Source organism: Sus scrofa, chromosome 7 (assembly GCF_054392235.1).
Source record: "Sus scrofa isolate SSC_HxYL_T2T_F1_AM1 chromosome 7, Sscrofa_HxYL_maternal_Yorkshire_Landrace_v2.0, whole genome shotgun sequence".
NCBI classification, from domain to species: Eukaryota; Metazoa; Chordata; class Mammalia; order Artiodactyla; family Suidae; genus Sus; species Sus scrofa.
This window is the reverse complement of record NC_139389.1, coordinates 91,013,891-91,034,113: the sequence shown is the minus strand read 5'-3', so window position 1 is coordinate 91,034,113 and position 20,223 is coordinate 91,013,891. Positions and strand designations below refer to the sequence as shown.

General features: G+C 36.6%; 1 protein-coding gene and 1 long non-coding RNA gene across 2 annotated transcripts in view; one reads left to right on the top strand and one right to left on the bottom strand.

The window, feature by feature from the left end:
- Positions 1-20,223, top strand: part of LOC146401763 (uncharacterized) — a 909,931-nt gene that overhangs the window by 342,797 nt on the left and 546,911 nt on the right. The window lies entirely within an intron of this gene.
- LOC146401766 (olfactory receptor 4F3/4F16/4F29-like) lies at positions 8,602-9,540 on the bottom strand. Its single transcript, XM_084970466.1, has one exon. It carries the CDS (start codon positions 9,538-9,540, stop codon positions 8,602-8,604), a length of 939 nt encoding a protein of 312 aa, XP_084826592.1.

Genomic DNA, 20,223 nt, shown 5'->3' with positions numbered 1-20,223 from the left:
CCCATAAGGCTATCACCCGACTTTTCAGGAAAAATGTGGCATTCCAGAAGAGAGTGGCACAATATATTTAAAGTAATTAAAGGAAAAAAAATCTACAACATAGAATACTCTACTTGGCAAGGGTTTCATTCAAATATGATGGAGAGATCCAAGGTTTTACAGACAAGGAAAACAAAAAGAGTTCAGCACCATCAAACCATCTTTATAAGAAATATTAATGGTATATCTTTAAGTGAAAAAGAAAAAGGTACAACTAGAAATATGAAAATTATAAAAGGAAAAATATCAGTGAACAGTGGCAAATAGTCAATATAGGTAGTAAATAAACTATGTAGAAAGCTAGTGGAAAGGTTAGAAGAAAAAAGGAGTAAAGTTCTTCTCTATCTGCCATAAGCAGTTAAGGAACTCAACAACAAAAAGTTCTAAGATATGATGTTAAACACATCAAACATGCAAAAGGGGGTGATAAGATGCAGGGTTGTTAAAATGTGTTTGACTTAAAAGATCAGCAACTGAAAATAATCACATATATACCTAGATTGTTATAAAAAAAACCTCATGGTAAACACAAATAAAAAACGTAGGAGTTCCTGCTGTGGTCCAGTGGGTTAAAAATCTGATTGTGACTGAGGAGATCTAAGATGGTGGAGTAAGAGGACGTAAGACTCATCTCCTCCCACAAAGACACTGAAAATACATCTACATGTGGAAGTATTCACTCAGGCAATTTGCAAAAAACTGACAAAAGACCTCAAGACTAGGATAGAACAAGAAAACCACTGCAAAACCAGATAGGACATATGATACAAGAAAGAAGAAAAACAAGAGAAAAAGAAGCAAAAGGAAACAAGATGGGATTTGCTCTCCCAGGAGGGAGCTGGAAAGAGGAATATTCCTGCACTCTGGGCAGTTCCCTGACAAGTGACAAGATCAGCCAAAAATGAAAGAGGAACTCTGGACAAATGGTGTGAATTAGTTAAAAAGGAGACACTTTAAGTACACAAATTGTTTTAGGTAGCAGTTCCATTTTAACAATGCTACAAAATAATTTATAGGTAGATAATATATTTTAGAAATACATAGTCATGAGTATTCATTAGGTATTAGAATTTGAAAGAATTTAAAATATAATGAAATCATAGTTTAAAAGCTCTATGTAGATAGTGTCACAAAAGTACAATTTTAATGTTGCAGAATATGATACATCAAACTAAAAAGAATGCAAAAAATTGGGAGAAATATTTTGAACGCAAATATTAAAAAGAAATTATCTTTAACATATATATAGGACTGATAAATCAATATTAAAAAACTAGTATTTCATCAATGAGGATGGGGATGAAGAATACCTCACCAAAGGATATTAATTTGTTTCAATAAGAAAAAACATGGGACAATTTTTGCTGTCCTGAATCACTTATCTCCTTCTACTGTTGGCTATACCCCACTTCCCCAATTTGGGAAATGTTCCTCCTAAAATTCATGTAGTTCTCTGGAGGCTGTCAACAAGATAATCTTGGCCCCGGCCACTAGGGTGGGCATGTGTCCAGTTCTGGCCCATGAGAGATCTAGCATGGAGCTAAAATGCCAATTAGGATCCTTCCATTGTGTTTTAATACAGATACTAGGAAAAACAAACAAACAAAAAAACCCCCAAATTTTTCTACCAGGTTGCTCTCCAGGAATGATTTAAATTTGAGTTATTTGCAGCCTGCAGTCTCTTTCTACACCATACATAAAAAAATTCCATGTGCAAAAGAAGAAAATAAGAGCATTTTATTGAGGTAAACAGAATCCATGGCTAGAGAGGGAGGGAAGAAAGAAAGGGAAAAGGGAACAAGAGAGGGTGGATGACAGAGAAAATCTAAAAGTGTTCTAGTTTCATTGATTGGCATGCAGCTGTCCAGGTTTCCCAGCAATATTTGCTGAAAAGACTGTCTTTTTCCCATTTTATGTTCTTTTCTCCTTTGTCAAAATTAATTGACTGTAGGTGTCTTTGTTTATTTCTGAGTTCTCTATTCTGTTCCATTCTCTATTCTGTATGTCTGTTTTGGTACCAGTACCACACTGTCTTGATGCCTGTGGCTTTGTAATATTGCCTGAAGTCTGGGAGAGTTATGCCTCCTGCTAGGTTTTGTTTCTCAAGATTGCTTTGGCAATTCTGGGTCTTTTGTGGTTCCATATAAATTTTTGTTTTTTTTTGCTCTAGTTCTGTGAAAAATATCATGGGTAATTTGACGGGGATTGCACTGAATCTGTACATTGCTTTGGGTAGTATGTCCATTTTTACAATATTAGTTTTTCTGACCCAGGAGCATGGAATATCTTTCTATTTATTTGCATCTTCTTCAGTTTCCTTGATTAATGTTTTATAGTTCTCAGCATATATGTCTTTCACCTCCTTGGTCAGGTTTATGCCCAGGTATTTGATTTTTTGGGGTGCAATTTTAGAAGGTATTGTAATTTTTGTATTCCTTTTCTAATATTTCATTGTTAGTACACAGAAATGCGAGTGATTTCTGAATGTTAATCTTATATCCTGCTACTTTGCTGAATGTGTTGATCAGTCATCATTAATAAGTCCACAAATAACAAATGCTGGGGGCGGTGTGGAGAAAATGGAACCCTCCTGCATTGTTGGTGGGAATGTAAGCTGGTATAGCCACTATGCAAAACAGTATGGAGACACCTTAGAAAACTATACATAGAACTACCATATAACCCAGCAATCCCACTCTTGGGCATATATCCGGACAATACTTTCCTTAAAAAGGATACATGCACCTGCATGTTCCTTGTGGCACCATTCACAATAGCCAAGACATGGAAACAACCCAAATGCCCACTGGCAGATGAACGGATTAAGATGTGGTACATACCATCGACAGATGATTGGATTCGGAAGAGGTGGTATATATACACAATGGAATACTACTCAGCCATAAAAAAGAATGACATAATGCCATTTGCAGCAACATGGATGGAGCTAGAGAATCTCATCCTGAGTGAAATGAGCCAGGAAGACAAAGACAAATACCATATGATATCACTTATAACTGGAATCTAATATCCAGCACAAATGAACATCTCCTCAGAAAAGAAAATCATGGACTTGAAGAAGAGACTTGTGGCTGCCTGATGGGAGGGGGAGGGAGTGGGAGGGATTGGGAGCTTGGGCTTATCAGACACAACTTAGAATAGATTTACAAGGAGATCCTGCTGAATTGCATTGAGAACTTTGTCTAGATACTCATGTTGCAACAAAAGAAAGGGTGGGGGAAAAATGTAATTGTAATGTATACATGTAAGGATAACCTGACTCCCTCGCTGTACAGTGGGAAAATAAAAAAAATTATTAAAAAAAAGATGTGGTACATATATACAATGGAATATTACTCAGCCATAAAAAATACCAAAATAATGCCATTTGCAGCAACATGGATGGAAGTAGAGACTCTCATCCTGAGTGAAGTAAGTCAGAAAGAGAAAGACAAATACCATATGATATCACTTACATCTGGAATCTAATATACAGCACAAATGAACCTTTCCACAGAATAGAAAATCATGGACTGGGAGAACAGACTTGTGGTTGCCAAGGGGGAGGGAGAGGGAGTGGGATGGATTGGGAACTTGGGGTTAACGGATGCAGACTATTGCCTTTGGAATGGATAGGCAATGAGACCTTGCTGTGTAGAACTGGGAACTATGTCTAGTCACTTATGGTGAAGCATGAGAATGTGAAAAAAAAAGAATCTATACATGTATGTGTAACCTAGGTTGCCATGCTGTACAGCAGAAAATTGACAGAACACTGTAAACCAGCTATAATGAAAAAATCAATCATTATACAATAAAAAAAAGGTGAAAGTAAGTGAATCCCTGGCATCCAAGAGGCTTGCTCCTCTGCTGGATATCCCCATAACTTAAGTCAATAACTTCCTTTTTAAAAAGTATTTAAAAAATTTTAAATTATGGTAAAAATTCATACACATACAACATACAATTTACCATCTTAACCAATTTTAAGTGTACAGTTCAGTATGTTCAGAATATTCACACTATTGTACAACAGGTCTCTATATCTATTCCTCTTGAACAACTGAAATTCTACATTTCTTTTTGCTTTAGTTAGTTTAAGCTTGTTTTGATTGGATTCCTGACCATAATTCAGACTTCAGATTAATAACATATGAAAAGATGCAAGTATAAAAAAATCAAATAAATACATTTTTAAATTTCTTTATTCATTTTATGGCTGCACCCATGGCATAGGGAAGTTCCGGGGCCACGGACTGAATCCAAGCCACAACTGCGACCCACGCTGCAGCTGCAGCAATGACTTATCCATTAACCCACTGCATCAGGCTGGGGATCAAACCCACACCTCCACAGTGACCTGAGCCACTACAGTTTGATTCTTAACCCAGTGCTCTGTGGTGGGAACTCCCAAAGAAATTTAAAATAATATTTAATCTTTTTTTGTCTGTTAAATTGATAAATATTTTAAATAAATTATAACATTCAGTGTTTGGGAGGGATACGGTAATGGATATACTTCTCAGCAAATACAAATCTTTTGAGAGAAACAATAATGTAGAGTTTAAAATAATATTAAATCCTACTAATCTAAAATATCAATCTATAAAGGAAGTCACCTAAAACACAAAGGCATATGAATGAATTTTCAAGGCAGAGTGAAATATGAAGACAAACTAATTGACCAACATCAGAGGGATAACAAGTATGATTATGATATCATCACACAATGCAGTATTTAAAATTGTCTTGTGCAGGGTTCCCGTCATTAACAGTGGAAACAAATCCAATTAGGAACGATGAGGTTGCAGGTTTGATCCCTGGTCTTGCTCAGGGGGTTGAGGATCTGGCATTGCCATGAGTTGTGGTGTATGTTGCAGATGCGGCTTGGATCTGATGTTGCTGTGGCTGTGGGGTAGGCCAGCAGCTACTGCTCCAATTGTACCCCTAGCCTGGGAACCTCCATATGCCATGGTGTGGCCCTAAAAAATAGCAAAAAAACCCCCAAAAAATAATAAATAAAATTGTCTTGTGCTACAATACTTAATAATGTGAGAGAATTCTCAGAATATAATATTTATTTCAAAAGGCAGGATAAAAATAAAGAGACTATAAAATCCTAATTTTGTAAGTATATTTTTGTATTTATTCATAGAACAATACTAGAAACATACATACTGAGTTACTACTAATAATTATCTTCATATGGTGATTTATAATTTTTATCTCTAATTTCCAAATAAATCTTTCATAATAAGCATACTTGCCTTTCATTACAAGAAAAAATTAGTATCTTCTTAAAGAAATAAAACAAAAAAAGATTTCAATCAGAGTTAAATAAAAATTCAGATTCCTGAGAGTCAGAACTGTATTTACCAATATCCTTGTTTTTCCCTCCAACTGTGGCCTATGGAAGTTCCTAGGCCATGGGTTGAATTGGAGCTGCAGCTGAGGCCTATGCTACAGCCATGGCAATACCAGAGCTAAGCCACATCTGTGACCTATGTTGTACCTTATGGCAATGCTGGATCCTTAACCCACTTTGCCAAGCCAGGGATCAAACCCACATCCTCACAGAGCCAACACTGGGTCCTTAACCTGCTGAGCCACTAAGAGAACTCATATCAATATCCTTTTGATTGTAGATGACAGAACCACAATTTAAATGAACTTAGGCCAAAAGGTGGGTGTATTGGCTCATTTATTAGCGCAGCTAGTGACCACATTGAGTATAGGGCAAGAATGAAGCTGAATGCCAAGACAGCTGGAACCAAGAACTTTAATATCACCAAGCTTCTGTCTTTCAATCCTACAGCTTCTTCTCTCACATGTATTTAAAAAAATTATCCCAGATTTAATTTCTGACAGCAGGATGTATGATTGCCAGTAGATCCCACATATCACAGCTCCAAAGGGGACTGAGGTGTGCTTTTTCTCTATTTTCAAAGTCACATATCCTGGGGAGAAGCTCAGATGTGGCCCTTCTTGGTCAGAGACTCATACCTGTACCATTCAACTGTGGGCAGGAGATATGTCATTATAATTATGACTTGGTTCAGAAGCCTAAAGTCTGACCAAGCAGTAGTGGTCTGAGAGGCAGGTTCTACATGTCATCTTCTTAACATGACATGTAGGCAGGTTCTACATGTCATCTTCTAATCATACCACATGGTTGCTGCTAGATAACACACATTTAGCAGAAGGAGGAGGTTGCTGATTTGTGCAAACAACAAAGTAGGTGTCCACTAAAAGTAGTAATTTTTTAGAATAAAATATGAAGAGATTAGAGGCTGGTGTAATCATTATGGAGATTCCTTCAAAATTAAATATAGAACAATGATATGAAGCCAGCAATCCCACTCCTGGGTATATATCTGGAGAAATCCATAATTGAAAAAGACACATGCACCTAAATGTTCATCACAACACTATTTGCAGTAGATAAGACATGGAAGCAACTTAAATGTCCACTGACAAAGGAATGGATAAAGAAGATGTGGAACATATATACAATGGAATAGTACTCAGCCACAAAAAGAATGAAGTCATACCATTTACGGTAACATGGATGGACACAGAAATTATCATATAAGTGAGGTAAGTCAGACAGAGAAAGAGAACTATCATATGAGATCACTAGAATGTGGAATCTAATAAAAATGATATGAAGGAATGGACAGAACAAAAACAGACTCAAAGATTTTCAAACCAAATTTATGGTTACCAAAGGTAAAATGTGGGGAGGATAAATTAGGTGCTTGTGATTGACATGTACACACTACTATATACAAAATAGATGGGTAACAAGGACCTATTGTGAAGCACAGGGAACTCTACTCAACACTATGTAATAACCATATATGAAAAAAGAATCTGAAAAGGAACACATTTATGTATATGTACAACTGATTCACTTTGCTGTGCACTTGAAACTAACACAACACTGTCAGTCAACTGTACTCAAATAAAATGTATAAACAAGGAATATATTAAAATAGTTTTAAATGAGATGATAGAGAAAATGTTTATTCACTGTGCAGTTGAAGAATCTATCTTGTCATGGATAAAGAACTGACACAAAGGCAGAAAGGATAAAGTTAGGAGGAGCAGGCATTTCTTTAAATCAATATAAATAAAAAAAATCTGAGACTCCCTGATAGATCTATTGAACATTGCTTAATCAATGGAAGAGAAAGCCCAGCAAAACCTCCATTTTAAAAACACCACTTCCAAACAAATTATAAGGAAGCTGAGTATAAGTGCCAGCAAATAAACTGGAATATGTGTATTGATTTTCTAAGCATCCAAAAAAGGAGTCAAACACAGAATAAATGATATAAGGGCAATGGAAATCAAAAGAAAAGGCAAACAACTTAAGTAAAATAAGTTATGAAATCAATAAGGGCCAAGTGGCCCCAATGAGCATTGGCAAACTGGTTAAGGTGTGTTGAGTGAATATTTGGGTGTATAAGGTTCAGAATTATCCGCACTACATCTTTGAAAATGAGTTTTGGTTCTTTGTTGAAATGGGTAAGGATTGAAATTTCTAAATCTGTTCATGCAAGTCCCTTATTCCTATGGAATTGAATATAGGAGGATATTCAACATATATTATATATAAGACTCTCCCAAACTAAAATTTAGCTTTCAATGACTCAAATCATTCTGATGAAATAAGAACGGTCATGTTAGCAGAAGGTAAAGGAAGAACTTGGCTGATTACATGTGGAAATAAAAATGCATCTGTATGTACATAGGAAAATGGTATGAACAAGAGTCAAAAGGTAAAGAAGTTCTGTGGTGGCACAGTGGGTTTAGATCAGTGTTGTTACCTCTGTGACTCGGGTTCAGTCCATGGCCTAAGAATCTACTCATGCTATGGAACTAACTTAAAATAAAAAAGGCAAAAGGTAAGTTTTGTGATAACCAGCCAGCACTATTCAGATAAAAGGCTTGGCCTAAGTATCATTTTTTTTCCAAATGTGATGATGGGCATATAGTAGCATGGGAGATATAGGCATTAAGCATCAAAATCTGATATGATTAAATATTTGAATAACCCAGCTAACACTTTTTGCTTTGATTCCCTGTCCATTGATTGTTCCTATCACCACTTGACTTGCCAGAAATTTCTTTATAGTGAAAGAATGAGTCTTATGTGGAAGTTGTTCAGACCACTTGATAATTTTCTGTGGCAAATTAATAAACTGGGATCTTGGTGTATGTATTTCTATCTAGCATCAATTTACTTAGTGTCAGTCAGCACTTCCTCATATATAACCCACTCTGACACTAAGCAGACTCAGCATAGACAATAGTAAATTCATCAAAGTAGTGAGAGAGCCTGAGAGATAAGCATTTGGCCTTCTCCAGAAGACACATTTACCACATTCTTCCTCCAACTATAGATAGCAACACAATTTCTCACTTAACATTTTTAAAAGAACCTTGTTATTTTAATTTGGGACAACTAAATGTTCATAAGGTACTTAGACACTCCTGATATTAAAATAATGGAAATTCAATATTACTCCATGTGACTAAGGAGACTTCATGATACTTTTACGAAATCCTTCTATAAATAAAAAACTGACTGCATACTTTCCTCATTGCCATTTTCATTTCTTTGTTCCTCAATGTATAGATGACTGAATTTAAAAAAGGAGTGAGAACTGCATCAAAAACAGCAAGGAATTTGTCTAGGTGGGATGTGGAATGAGGCCACATATAAACAAAAATGCAAGGACCGAAAAATAAAACCACCACCATGACATGAGTTGACAAGGTGGAGAGGGCCTTAGATGAGCTCCCTGAAGAGTATTTCCGAACAGTAATTAGGATAAAAATGTAGGAGATGATCAATATGAAGAATGATCCCAGGGATATAAATCCACTGTTGGCTGTGACCATGAACTCTAGTCTGTAGGTATCTGTGCAGGCAAGTTTGATGAATCGAGGAAAGTCGCAGTAAAAGCTATCTAATATATTAGGGCCACAGAATGGCAATTTTACAACAAACGCCAGCTGAACCACAGAGTGAACCAAACCAATTATCCATGCAGCAACCAGGAACAGAATACATATTTTGGGGCTCATAATAGTCAAATAGTGAAGAGGCTTACATATGGTGACATATCTGCCAAAGGCCGTGGCGACAAGAAGAGCCATCTCCACACTACCAATGATGTGGAGGAAGAAGATTTGAGCGATGCAGCCACTGAAGGAGATGACTTTATGTTTCCTGAACAGGTCATAAATCATTTTGCGAGAAAAGACAGAAGAAACTCCTAGGTCAATGAAGGAGAGGTTGGCTAACAGAAAGTACATGGGGGAGTGTAAGTGACGGTCGGAAGTCACTGTGCGCAAAATGAGAGAATTTCCCATCATGCTTGCCACGTAAAAAACAGAAGAGAACATAAAGAGGAGAAGTTGTATTTCCCAGGAGTTGGTGAGTCCCAGGAACACAAACTCTGATACCACAGAATGATTGGTTCCATCCATTGATTTATCAGCTTGAATGTTTTCAGATAAAGAAAAAGGTAAAGAAAATGAAAATAAGAATGTTAATGTTCTATATTATAATGATTAATTATTCAAGGATATTCACAGTGTGAACACTATAACTCCACAATTCCTTCTCAGGGCCATATCATCAACTAAATTTTTTACCTGTGGTCACTTAAAGTGGTTGTGTCACTTCCACATGCAATATCCCTTTACCACATCCTCCAGGACTAATCATCTATAAATAAGAGAATGGAACAAGTATGAAACATAATAGATGTGGATGGCAAGGATTGAGAGGGGCAGTCTAGATGGTACAGAGCAATAGAAAGAGGAAAAAAAGGAAGAGTTGGCGATGGCATTTGTCAGAACTCACTGGTTCTGTTTTTATTTTTTTATCTTTATTAAAAAATCTTTTTTTTTTTTTTGGAGCTACCCCCATGGCATATGGAAATTTCCAGGCTAGGGGTCAAATCAGAGCTACAGCTGCTGGCTTAGGCCATACCATAGCAATGCAAGATGCGACCATATCTGCTACCTACACCACAGCTCACGGCAACATCGGATCCTTAACCCACTAGTGAGGCCAGTGATTGAAACTGCATTCTCAGATTCGTTTTGGCTGTGCTACAATGCGAACTCCTTCACTAGTTCTATTTTTAAACTGTTTATAAAACAATTCTTCAACTTCTCAAGTTGTGTCATTTCTTAACCTCACCTATCTCAGGCCCATGATATGTTTCTGGAGTCATTTTATATCACTACTTACAATCATATTTGTAATTCATACAAAGTCAAAGAGTAGTGGTGAGCATAAGAGAATCAGGTGTGGGGCACAGAGGTGACTCTAGAGCATGACAGGTCCCAGGAAAGGGTAAACTAGATGGCCCAGGACATCTGCATAGGTTCTAAGGAGTACAAGTGAAGGTACCTAGAAGAGTGGTTGGCAGCCAGGGCATGGCTGAGATGTACATGGTGGGGTTGGGAGGGTGGGGAGGTTGTGTTACAGGAAGTTAGGAAGTTAAGGAAGCCAGTTTGATTTATGTGTCAAATTCATCACAATTTCTGAGGTTTGCTATATAGCTTGGTTATAGCTATTTAAGCCCCACCTGTAGTAGTTGCTGGACATGAAGATATGCACACTTATGTCACATTGTTCTAGAACCATTCACTCTCTCCTGTTTCTCCCTCTCCCTGAGCCCCCTTTGTCCTTCTTATCTCATCTTGCTCCTTCAAATCTCCCATATCTGCATTCCGATGCCAAATCTGACTCTTTCCTGACCATAATTTTGGGCTTACTACATGAATGTCTCTAGATCTTACCATTCTTTCAGGGAATACACTGTTACCACATGGAAGAAATACTCTCTTGCCTGTGAGTCCAATCCTTCTGTGTCAAGTCCTCCTGCTCCTCAAATATTTAGATATTCAGCTAAAAGCTAGAGTGAGTTGAGAAAAGAAGGCGGTTGGAGCATATACAGTAAAGGGCTGGTAAAGTAAAGATACATGAACACACAAAAAGCCCCAGACCTAGAACTGAAGGGGGCAAGAGAAACCAAGCAATAAAAAAAAAATGGATCTCAAAGCTTTGCCTTTTAACATGGGCATTTATGTAGGCACACATATACGCATCTCAGTTTACACGATGAGTGAAATTGGTCATAAAATTATTATTCCCACAAATCTCAGTAGTGATGATTTGGACCAACTTAATCATTTGCCAGTGAGAAAATTACAGACCAGTGAGGAACAGTTAGCTGGTTAGAGACAGAGAAACCACATTTTCTATTCCATATATGGCTTCAGAGTCTACACACTAGAAAAATAATAAAGTGAGAAAACAATAGCCAAACCCTCTATCAGTGAAAACAGTAGCCATTGTTACATGTGGTTATTAAATGAAATTAAAAATCTATTTTCTCAGTCGCACTTGGCACATTTCCAGTACTCAGTAGCTCTGTGTGGGTAGTGGTTATGTATTGGATGCTACAGTATAAAACATTTACAATCACTACTCATCCATTAAAAGTCAATCAAAACCCCATTTCTGGGAATTCCTGTCACGGCTCAGTAGAAACAAATCTCACCAGTGTCAATGAGGATGCAGGTTTGATCCCTGGCCTTGCTCAGTGGGTTAAGGATCTGGCATTGCCATGACCTGCCGTGTAGGTCATAGACACAGCTTGGATCTGGCATTGCTGTGGCTGTGGCATAGGCCAGCAGCTACAGATCCAATTTGACCACTAGCCTGGGCCGCAGGTGCAGCACTACAAAAAAAAAAAAAAAAAAAAAAAAGGCAAAAAAAGAGTCCCATTTCCGCCATGAAAATTTCCTAGTAACTCTACCCCTCATATTAATCCCTTCCCTCTATTATCAGTATAATTCAGGAAACTTAAAATTTTAGTTGAAACTAAAAATTCCAAACATAGAAATAAACCCCATATACGGCACCATAGAAGCAGTTCCAGGTGCTTGTTTTTGGTCAGGAAGGAAGAGTCTGCTGAGAAATTTAGAGATAGCTTTACAAAAGAGAAAGACTTGATGTGAATTTTGAAATAATAGTGGGAGTTTAATAAGCTGAGAGCAGAGTGCAAGGTATTCTGAGAAAAGATAATAACTGTTCCCTTATTTAGACCAAATCCTTTGCTATTATCATAATTCTTTACAATTTTAATATTACAAATTCTCTCTCCCCAAGTGTAAATCTGAGGGGATTAAGACCATTTCTTCAGGATCTTGTGTTTTTTAAAGATATAGAATGAATTAGGTAGCAAAAATTTCTTGATTGGTTAGTCAATAATACTTCTTTGAAGTCAAGATATTTTTTCAAATGCATAGTTTTCCACAGTTCCTCTTTTTTCTACTCTATCATTTTTTCCCCATGAAGTCTAGTAAGCATAAAGAAAGTTTCCAAAATCAAAACTGAACATTAACAAATTTCTCAACCACTCCCAAGAGAATGCCTGATATTCTTGCTATAAATTTCCAGCTGTGGAGTAGGGAAGGCTTATATCGAGCCTCCTAGCGGTCCATGGTTTAACCTCTGAAGTTTAGAAAACGATAAGAAGCATGTAAAAAGCATGAGAGAAGAGGGAATAAGGGAGAAAGGGAGGGAGGGAAGGAGAGAGAACGAGAGAGAGAGGGAGGGAAGGAGGGAGAAGCAATAGTTCTAATAACTTACAGCATAGCAGGGAACTTACACATTTTCTATTTTACAGGTTTCACGATATGGTCAGTAATCATCTTTCATGCCATACTTAAAGGCAGAGAAGGAAATACAGATATTTTAAGACCACATTATTTAAGTTTTTGAAATAGTTAGTGATGGAATTTTAGAGCTGGAGAAGCATGCATTACCTGTATAGCACATATTTACTACATATTTGATTCTTATGATTACTTGTGGGTGGATGTTTTCATAGTAGAATTATTTTCATTTACAGATGAGGAATTTCAAGTTCAGAGAAGTTAGTTACTTATCCCAAAACATAGAATTACTGATTTTGGAACCCCAAATCAGGCTGATACTAAATCCATTGCTATTTGACTACATCATGCAGATAAGGTTCTTTGTTCATGATCCTAAACAATTATTCCTATTATGAATTTTAAACTGGAATTTTAAAAAATGTACAGCTGAAAGTTATATAATGCTGTATGTCAATTATATCTCATTAAAACTGGAAAAAATATCATTTTATCCAGATGAATATCACATTCTATACATGTAAATATTTAACACATACATAAATTACTTACCAAGATTTCGTAGCATCTAGTAGCAGAGCATAGACATAAATCCACACATTACTGGTATAAATTACAGGGAAGGGAAAAAAAGGTGTTTTCTGGTTAGAACAGAAAAGAACCAAAATATACCAATGTTTTGGAGCCAGTAACAGACTCATCAAATTAGGAGGCAATTTATTCCTAAAAAGCTGTAATAATTGAGAGGCAAGAAAAATCCTGGCTAGAGAGAAAATTTGGAAGTCATCTAAAATTTGAAGTCATGAGAAAAAAGATTTTCTTAAAGAATAACATAAAGATATAAAAGAAAAATTAATGGAAAAAACCTACATGGCCCTCTGAAACAAATAATCCCTATTTATCACCATCCTTATTATATTACTCTTACCACAAGTTTAATACCTTATGTCTTTAAAAATACCCTGTTCTGTGCATGACAATAAAAATCAAAGGATAAAGTAATGGGAAAGATGTAAGTAATGGCTGTCACTTCCACAAGATACCAGGGGATCAAAAAGAAAAAAGACCAAGAAAAATGCATGGATTTAGATCTTTGGTGCCATTAAGGAGAGCAAGTGAAAGCAACCAGCAAAGAGAAAATCAACCAATGGTGACTAAGTGGAGAAAGCAAAATCAGAAATGGCAAATAATTTCAAGAATAGAGGAAAAAAGGTTTTTTTTTTGGGGGGGGGGTGAATGTGGAAAAGAAGGGAATATGTTATGGGGACAAAATTTGTACAACAGCAGAAATTTATAAACAGTTAGAAGATAAATAAAATTTCCAATCAACTGTGAGAATCTTATTGAAGATGAGAATCATGACCTTGGGAAAATGCTAGATGGTGTATTTTTGTGACATCATTCAGAAACACTCAGAAATTTAAGACAAATTTTTGAGTTGCACATTTGCTTACCGTATTAAGCAGAATGGAGTATCAAAAGAGATAGAAATGCTTGGGGGCTACATGTCACACTGAAGTTGTTTGATCAAATTCCATTCTGGGCAATATGAGTGAGGCCAAAGATGACCTGGCACATGGAGAAAAATAGAATATGGATCAGAGAATCTTAAAAGCAGGGACAGCCATTAGAAGCTTATAGTAACTCCTGTTTCTTGATTCTCCAAATGGGATTCCAAATCAACTTAACAGGATTAAAAATTAACTTCACAGGAGTTCCAGTCGTGGCTAAGTGGAAAGGAATCCGGCCAGCATATATGAGGATGCAGGTTAGATCCCTGGCCTAGCTCCGTGGGTTGGGGATCCACTGTTGCTGTGAGCTGTGGTGTAGGCTGCAGATGAGGTTCCACTCCTATGTGGCTGTGGCATAGGCTGGCAGCTGTAGCTCTGATTCTACCCCTACTATAGCTAATGCTGCTGTATGATATATGGGAAAGGGAGCAGATCTTAGGAGTTCTCGTCAGAGGGGAATTTTGTTCTCTTTTCTTTTAATCGTATCTACATGAGATGATGGATGTTAAATAGCCTATTGTGGTAATCATTTCATAATATATGTAAATAGGATTATTTTGCTGTACACCTTAAACCTACACAGTGCTGTATGCCATTTTTTCTCAATAAAACCAGGAAAAATAAAACAACTTCATTTTCTCTCATGTGCCCTTTTCTGTATAGTTTCCCTGACGCTTCCTTTCTGTACAATTTCTGCTTTAGCTAATTCTGTTACTGTCTCTCGAAGCACAGGAACCTGAGAAGGAGGTTCTTCTTGTGGTAGATTATAGTCCACTAAACCCTCCACCACCACCTACCTAATCTATGAAAAGATTTCAGTTGGCAGCATGGTCAGGGAGTCAGAGATGTTCCACAAACTAAGTTTTCTCCTGTGTGTAAGCATTTCCCACATCCTTCTACTCAACCCTCCCTATGACAAGAAGCTGCTATTTTCAGAGATGCTAATTAGATTTAGAAGGTGGTGACCAAGTGATGTGTTAGAGTTCTGGGATGCTCAGACTGAGGTCATCAGGCCGAGGGAATTGTCTTAAAGGATTGTGAGAGAGGGAAAAAAGGGGTGCACAATTTTCTTTTAAAAATAAAGATTTACCTTTTGTTTTTTATGTAATTTTAATCTTTATTTTATTATATGACCCAGGTGATTCTCTAATGAAAGGAAAACTCATTTTCTAATTTTAATTTTTTTTACTTTTAAGAAAATTTTATTGGAATAAAGTTGATTTAAAATATTGGGTTATTCTGAGGTGTAGAGCAAATTGATTCAGTTATACATATGCCTATATCCATTCTTTTTCACTATCCCCATAATGGATATTACAGAATAGTGAGTAGATGGCCCTGTGCTATTTAGCAGGTCCTTGTTACTTACCTATTTTATATATAGGAGAGTGTGTATATTAATCCCAGCCTCCTAATTTATCCTTCACCCATGTTTCCCCTTTGGTAACCATAAATTTGACTTCAAAATCTTTGACTCTGTTCTGTTTTGTAAATAATTTTGTACCATTTTTATTAGATTCCACATATAAGTGATATATGATAGTAGTCTTTGTCTGATTTACTTCACTTAGTTTGTTAATCTCTAGGTACATCCATATTGCTACAAATGGCATAACTTCATTCTTTTTATATAGGTGAGAAATATTCCATTGTGCATGTGTATTTAATAGATATCTATATCTATAAATAATCACATATTCTTAATCCATTCCTCTGTTGATGGACATTTAGGTTGGTTCCATGTATTTGCTATTGTAAATAGTGCTGGAATGGATTTTGGGGTGCATGTATTTTTTTGAATTATAGTTTTCTCCAGATGGATGCCCAGGAGTGGGATTGCTGAGTCATATGGCAGTTTTATTTTTTGAGGAAATTCCATACCATTTTCCATAGTGTGTGGACCAATTTACATTCCCACCAACAGTGTAAGAGAGTTCCCTTTTCTCTGCACCCTCTCCAGCATTCGTAGGTAGACTATTTGATGAAGCCATTATGGCTGGTGTAAAGTGGTACCTTATCATAATTTTGATATGCATATCTCTAATAATTAGTGATGTTGAGCATCTTTTCAAGAGTTTTTTGGCCATCCTGTCTTTGGAGAAATGTCTGTTTTCAGATCTTTTGACCATTTTTTTTGGTCTGCACTCACAGCACATGGAAGTTCCCAGGAATCAAACCCACACCAGAGTAGTGACCTGAGCCAGTTTTAACAAGCTGTGCCATGAGGGAACTCCTTTCTGTCCATCTTTTGATTAGGTTGTTTTCTTTTTTCATATAAATGCCCATGAGATGTTTGTATATTTTTGAGATTAAACACTTATCAGGCACTTTGTTTGTAAAGATTTTCTCCTATTCTGTGGGTTGTCTTTTCCTTTATGGTTTCCTTTGCTGTGCAAAGGCTTTTAAATTTAATTAGGTCCCACTGGTTTATTTTTGTTTTTATATCCATTGCTTTAGGAGGTGGATCTTAAAATTTATTGTTGTGATTTCTGTCAAAGAGTGTTCTGCCTATGTTTTCCTCTAAGAGTTTTATAGGATCCAGCCTTTAATCCATTTTGAGTTTATTTGTGTGTGTGTGTGGTGTTAGAGGATATTCTAATTTCTTTCTTTTACATGTAGCTGTCCAGTTTTCCTAGCACCACTTACTAAAGAGACATTTTCCATTGCATATTCATTCCTTCTCTGTCATACATAAATTGACTGTAGATGCTTGGGTTTATTTCTGAGCTTTATTTCCTGTTCCACTGATTTATATTCTGTTTTTGTGCCATTACCATACTGTTTTGATGAATGTACCTTTGCAGTGTAGTTTTAAGTCAGGGAGCCTGATTCTTCCATTTCTGTTTTCCTTTTTTTAAGATTGCTTTGTCAATTAGGGGTCTTTTGTGTTTCCATACAAATTAAAAAAATTTCTCTTCTAGCTCTGTGAAAATGCCATTGGTAATATGATAGGGACTGAATTGAATTGGTAGATTGCCTTGGGTAGTATAGTCATTTTGACAATAATGATTCTTCCATTCCAAGAACATGTATATCTCTCTGTGCCATCTTTGATTTCTTTCATAAGTGTCATAGTTTTCATAGAACAGGTCTTTTTTTCTCTTTAGGTAGGTTTATTCCTCAGTGTTTTATTCCTTGTGATTTGATGGTAAATAGGATTGTTTCCATAATTTCTCTTTCTAATCTTTTGTTGTTAGTGTTTAGGAAAGCAAAAGAGTTCTGTGTATTAATTCTGTATCCTGAAACTTTACCAAATTCATTTATGAGCTCTAGTAGTTTTGTAGTGGCATCCTTAGGAGTCTTATGTATAGTGTCATGTAATCTGCAAACAGTAACACTTTCACTTCTTTATTTTAGATTTTTAATTAAAAAATTTTTTATTACTCAATGAATTTATTACATTTATAGTTGTACAATTATCATCACAACCCAATCTTATAGGATTTCCATCCCACAACCCCAGCACATCCCCCCTCCCCCCAACCTGTCTCCTTTGGAAACCTAAGTTTTTCAAAGTCTGTGAGTCAGTGTCTGTTCTGCAAAGAAGTTCATTCTGTCCTTTTTTCAGATTCAACATGTCTGTGAAACCATTTGATGTTGGTGTCTCATTGTATGGCTGACTTCACTTAGCATGATAATTTCTAGGTCTATCCATGTTGCTAAAAATGCTAGTATTTGTTTCTTTTAATGGCTGAGTAATATTCCATTGTGTATATGTACACATCTTCTTGATCCACTCCTCTGTCGATGGACATTTAGGTGGTTTCCATGTCTTGACTATTGCAAATAGTGCTGCGATGAACATCAGAGTACATGTGTCTTTGCGAGTGGTGGTTTTCTCTGGGTAGATGCCCAGGAGTGGGATTGCTGGATCAATGGTAGTTCTATGTTTAGTTTTCTGAGGAATCTCCATCCTGTTTTCCACAGTAGTTGCACCAATTTACAATCCCACCAACAGTGTAATAGGGCTCCTTTTTCTCCACACCCTCTCCAGCACTTCTTGTTTGTAGACTTTTTGATGATGGCCATTCTGGCTGGTGTAAGGTGGTACCTCATCATGGTTTTGATTTGCATCTCTCTAATGAGTGATGTTGAACATCTTTTCATGTGTTTCTTGGCCATCTGTATGTCTTCTTTGGAGACCTGTCTGTTTAGGTCTTCTGCCCATTTTTTGATGGGGTTGTTTGTTTTTTTGGTATTGAGTTTGTTTTTTTGGTATTGAGCTGCAGAAGGTTTTTAATTTTGTAGATTAATCCCTTGTCAGTTTATTGATTTGCAAAGATTTCCTCCCATTCTGTAGGTTGTCTTTTCGTTTTGTTTAAGATTTCCTTTGATGTCCAGAAACTTTTAAGTTTAATTAAGTTCCATTTGTTTATTTTTGTTTTTACTGTCATTACTCTAAGAGGTGGATCTGAGAAGATGTTGCTGTTATTTATGTCAGAGAGTGTTTGGCCTATGTTTTCCTCTAGTTTTATAGTGTCTGGTCTTCTATCTAGGTCTTTAATCCATTTGGAATTTATTTTTGTGTATGGTGTTAGGGAGTGCTCTAATTTCATTCTTTTCCATGTGGCTGTCCAGTTTTCCCAGCACCACTTATTGAACAAGCTGTCCTTTCTCCATTGTATATACTTGCCTCCTTTGTCATAGATTAGTTGGCTGTAGGTGCGTGGGTTTAATTCTGGGCTTTCTCTCCTGTTCCACTAATCTATATTTCTGTCGTTGTGCCAGTACCATATGGATTTGATGACTGTTGCTTTGTAGTATAGTCTGAAGTCTGGGAGCCTGATTCCTCCAGCTCCATTTTTCTTTTTCAGGATGTCTTTGGCTATTCTGGGTCTTTTGTGCTTCCAAACAAACTTTAAAATACTGTGTTTGAGTTCTGTGAAAAATGACCTTGGTAATTTGATAGGGATTGCATTGAATCTGTAGATTGCCTTGGGTAGTAATAGTCATTTTGATAATATTGACTCTTCCAATCCAAGAGCATGGTATGTCTTTCCAAATATTTGTGTCATCTTTGACTTCTTTCATCAGTGTCTTATAGTTTTCAGAGTACAGGTCTTTTGTCTCTTTAAGTAGGTTTACTCTTAGGTATTTTATTCTTTCGGATGCGATGGTAAATGGGATTGCTTCCCTAATTTCCTTTTCTGCTCTTTCTTTGTTAGTATATAGAAATGCCGTCCTTTTCTGTGTATTGATTTTGTATCCTGCGACTTTGCCGAATTCGTGGATGAGCTCTAACAGTTTTCTGGTAGAGTCTTTAGGATTCTCTAGGTATAGTATCATGTCATCTGCAAATAGGGATAGTTTTACTTCTTCCTTTCCAGTTTGGATTCCTTTTATTTCTTTTACTTCTCTGATTGCTGTGGCTAGGACTTCCAGAACTATGTTGAAGAGTAATGGCGAGAGTGGACATCCTTGTCTTGTTCCTGATCTCAGCGGGAATTCTTTCAGCTTTTCACCATTGAGAATGATGTTCACTGTGGGTTTGTTGTATATGGCCTTTATCATGTTGAGGTAGGTTCCCTCTATGCCCACTTTCTGAAGGGTTTTTATCAGAAATGGGTGTTGGATTTTGTCAAAGGCTTTTTCCGCATCTATTGAGAGGATCATATGGTTTGTATTCTTTTATACATCAGTGGTGTATCACACTGATATATTTGTGGATATTGAAGAACCCTTGCATCCCTGGGATAAATCCCACTTGATCATGATGTACAACCCTTTTAATGTATTGTTGGATGCGGTTTGCTAGTATTTTGTTGAGGATTTTTGCATCAATGTTCATCAGTGAAATTGGCTTGTAGTTTTCTTTTTTTTGTGGAGTATTTGTCTGGTTTTGGTACAGGGTGATGGTGGCCTCATAGAATGAGCTTGGGAGTGTCCCTTCCTCTGCAATTTTTTGAAATAGTTTCAGAAGGATAGATGTTAGCTCTTCTCTGAATGTTTGATAGAATTCGCC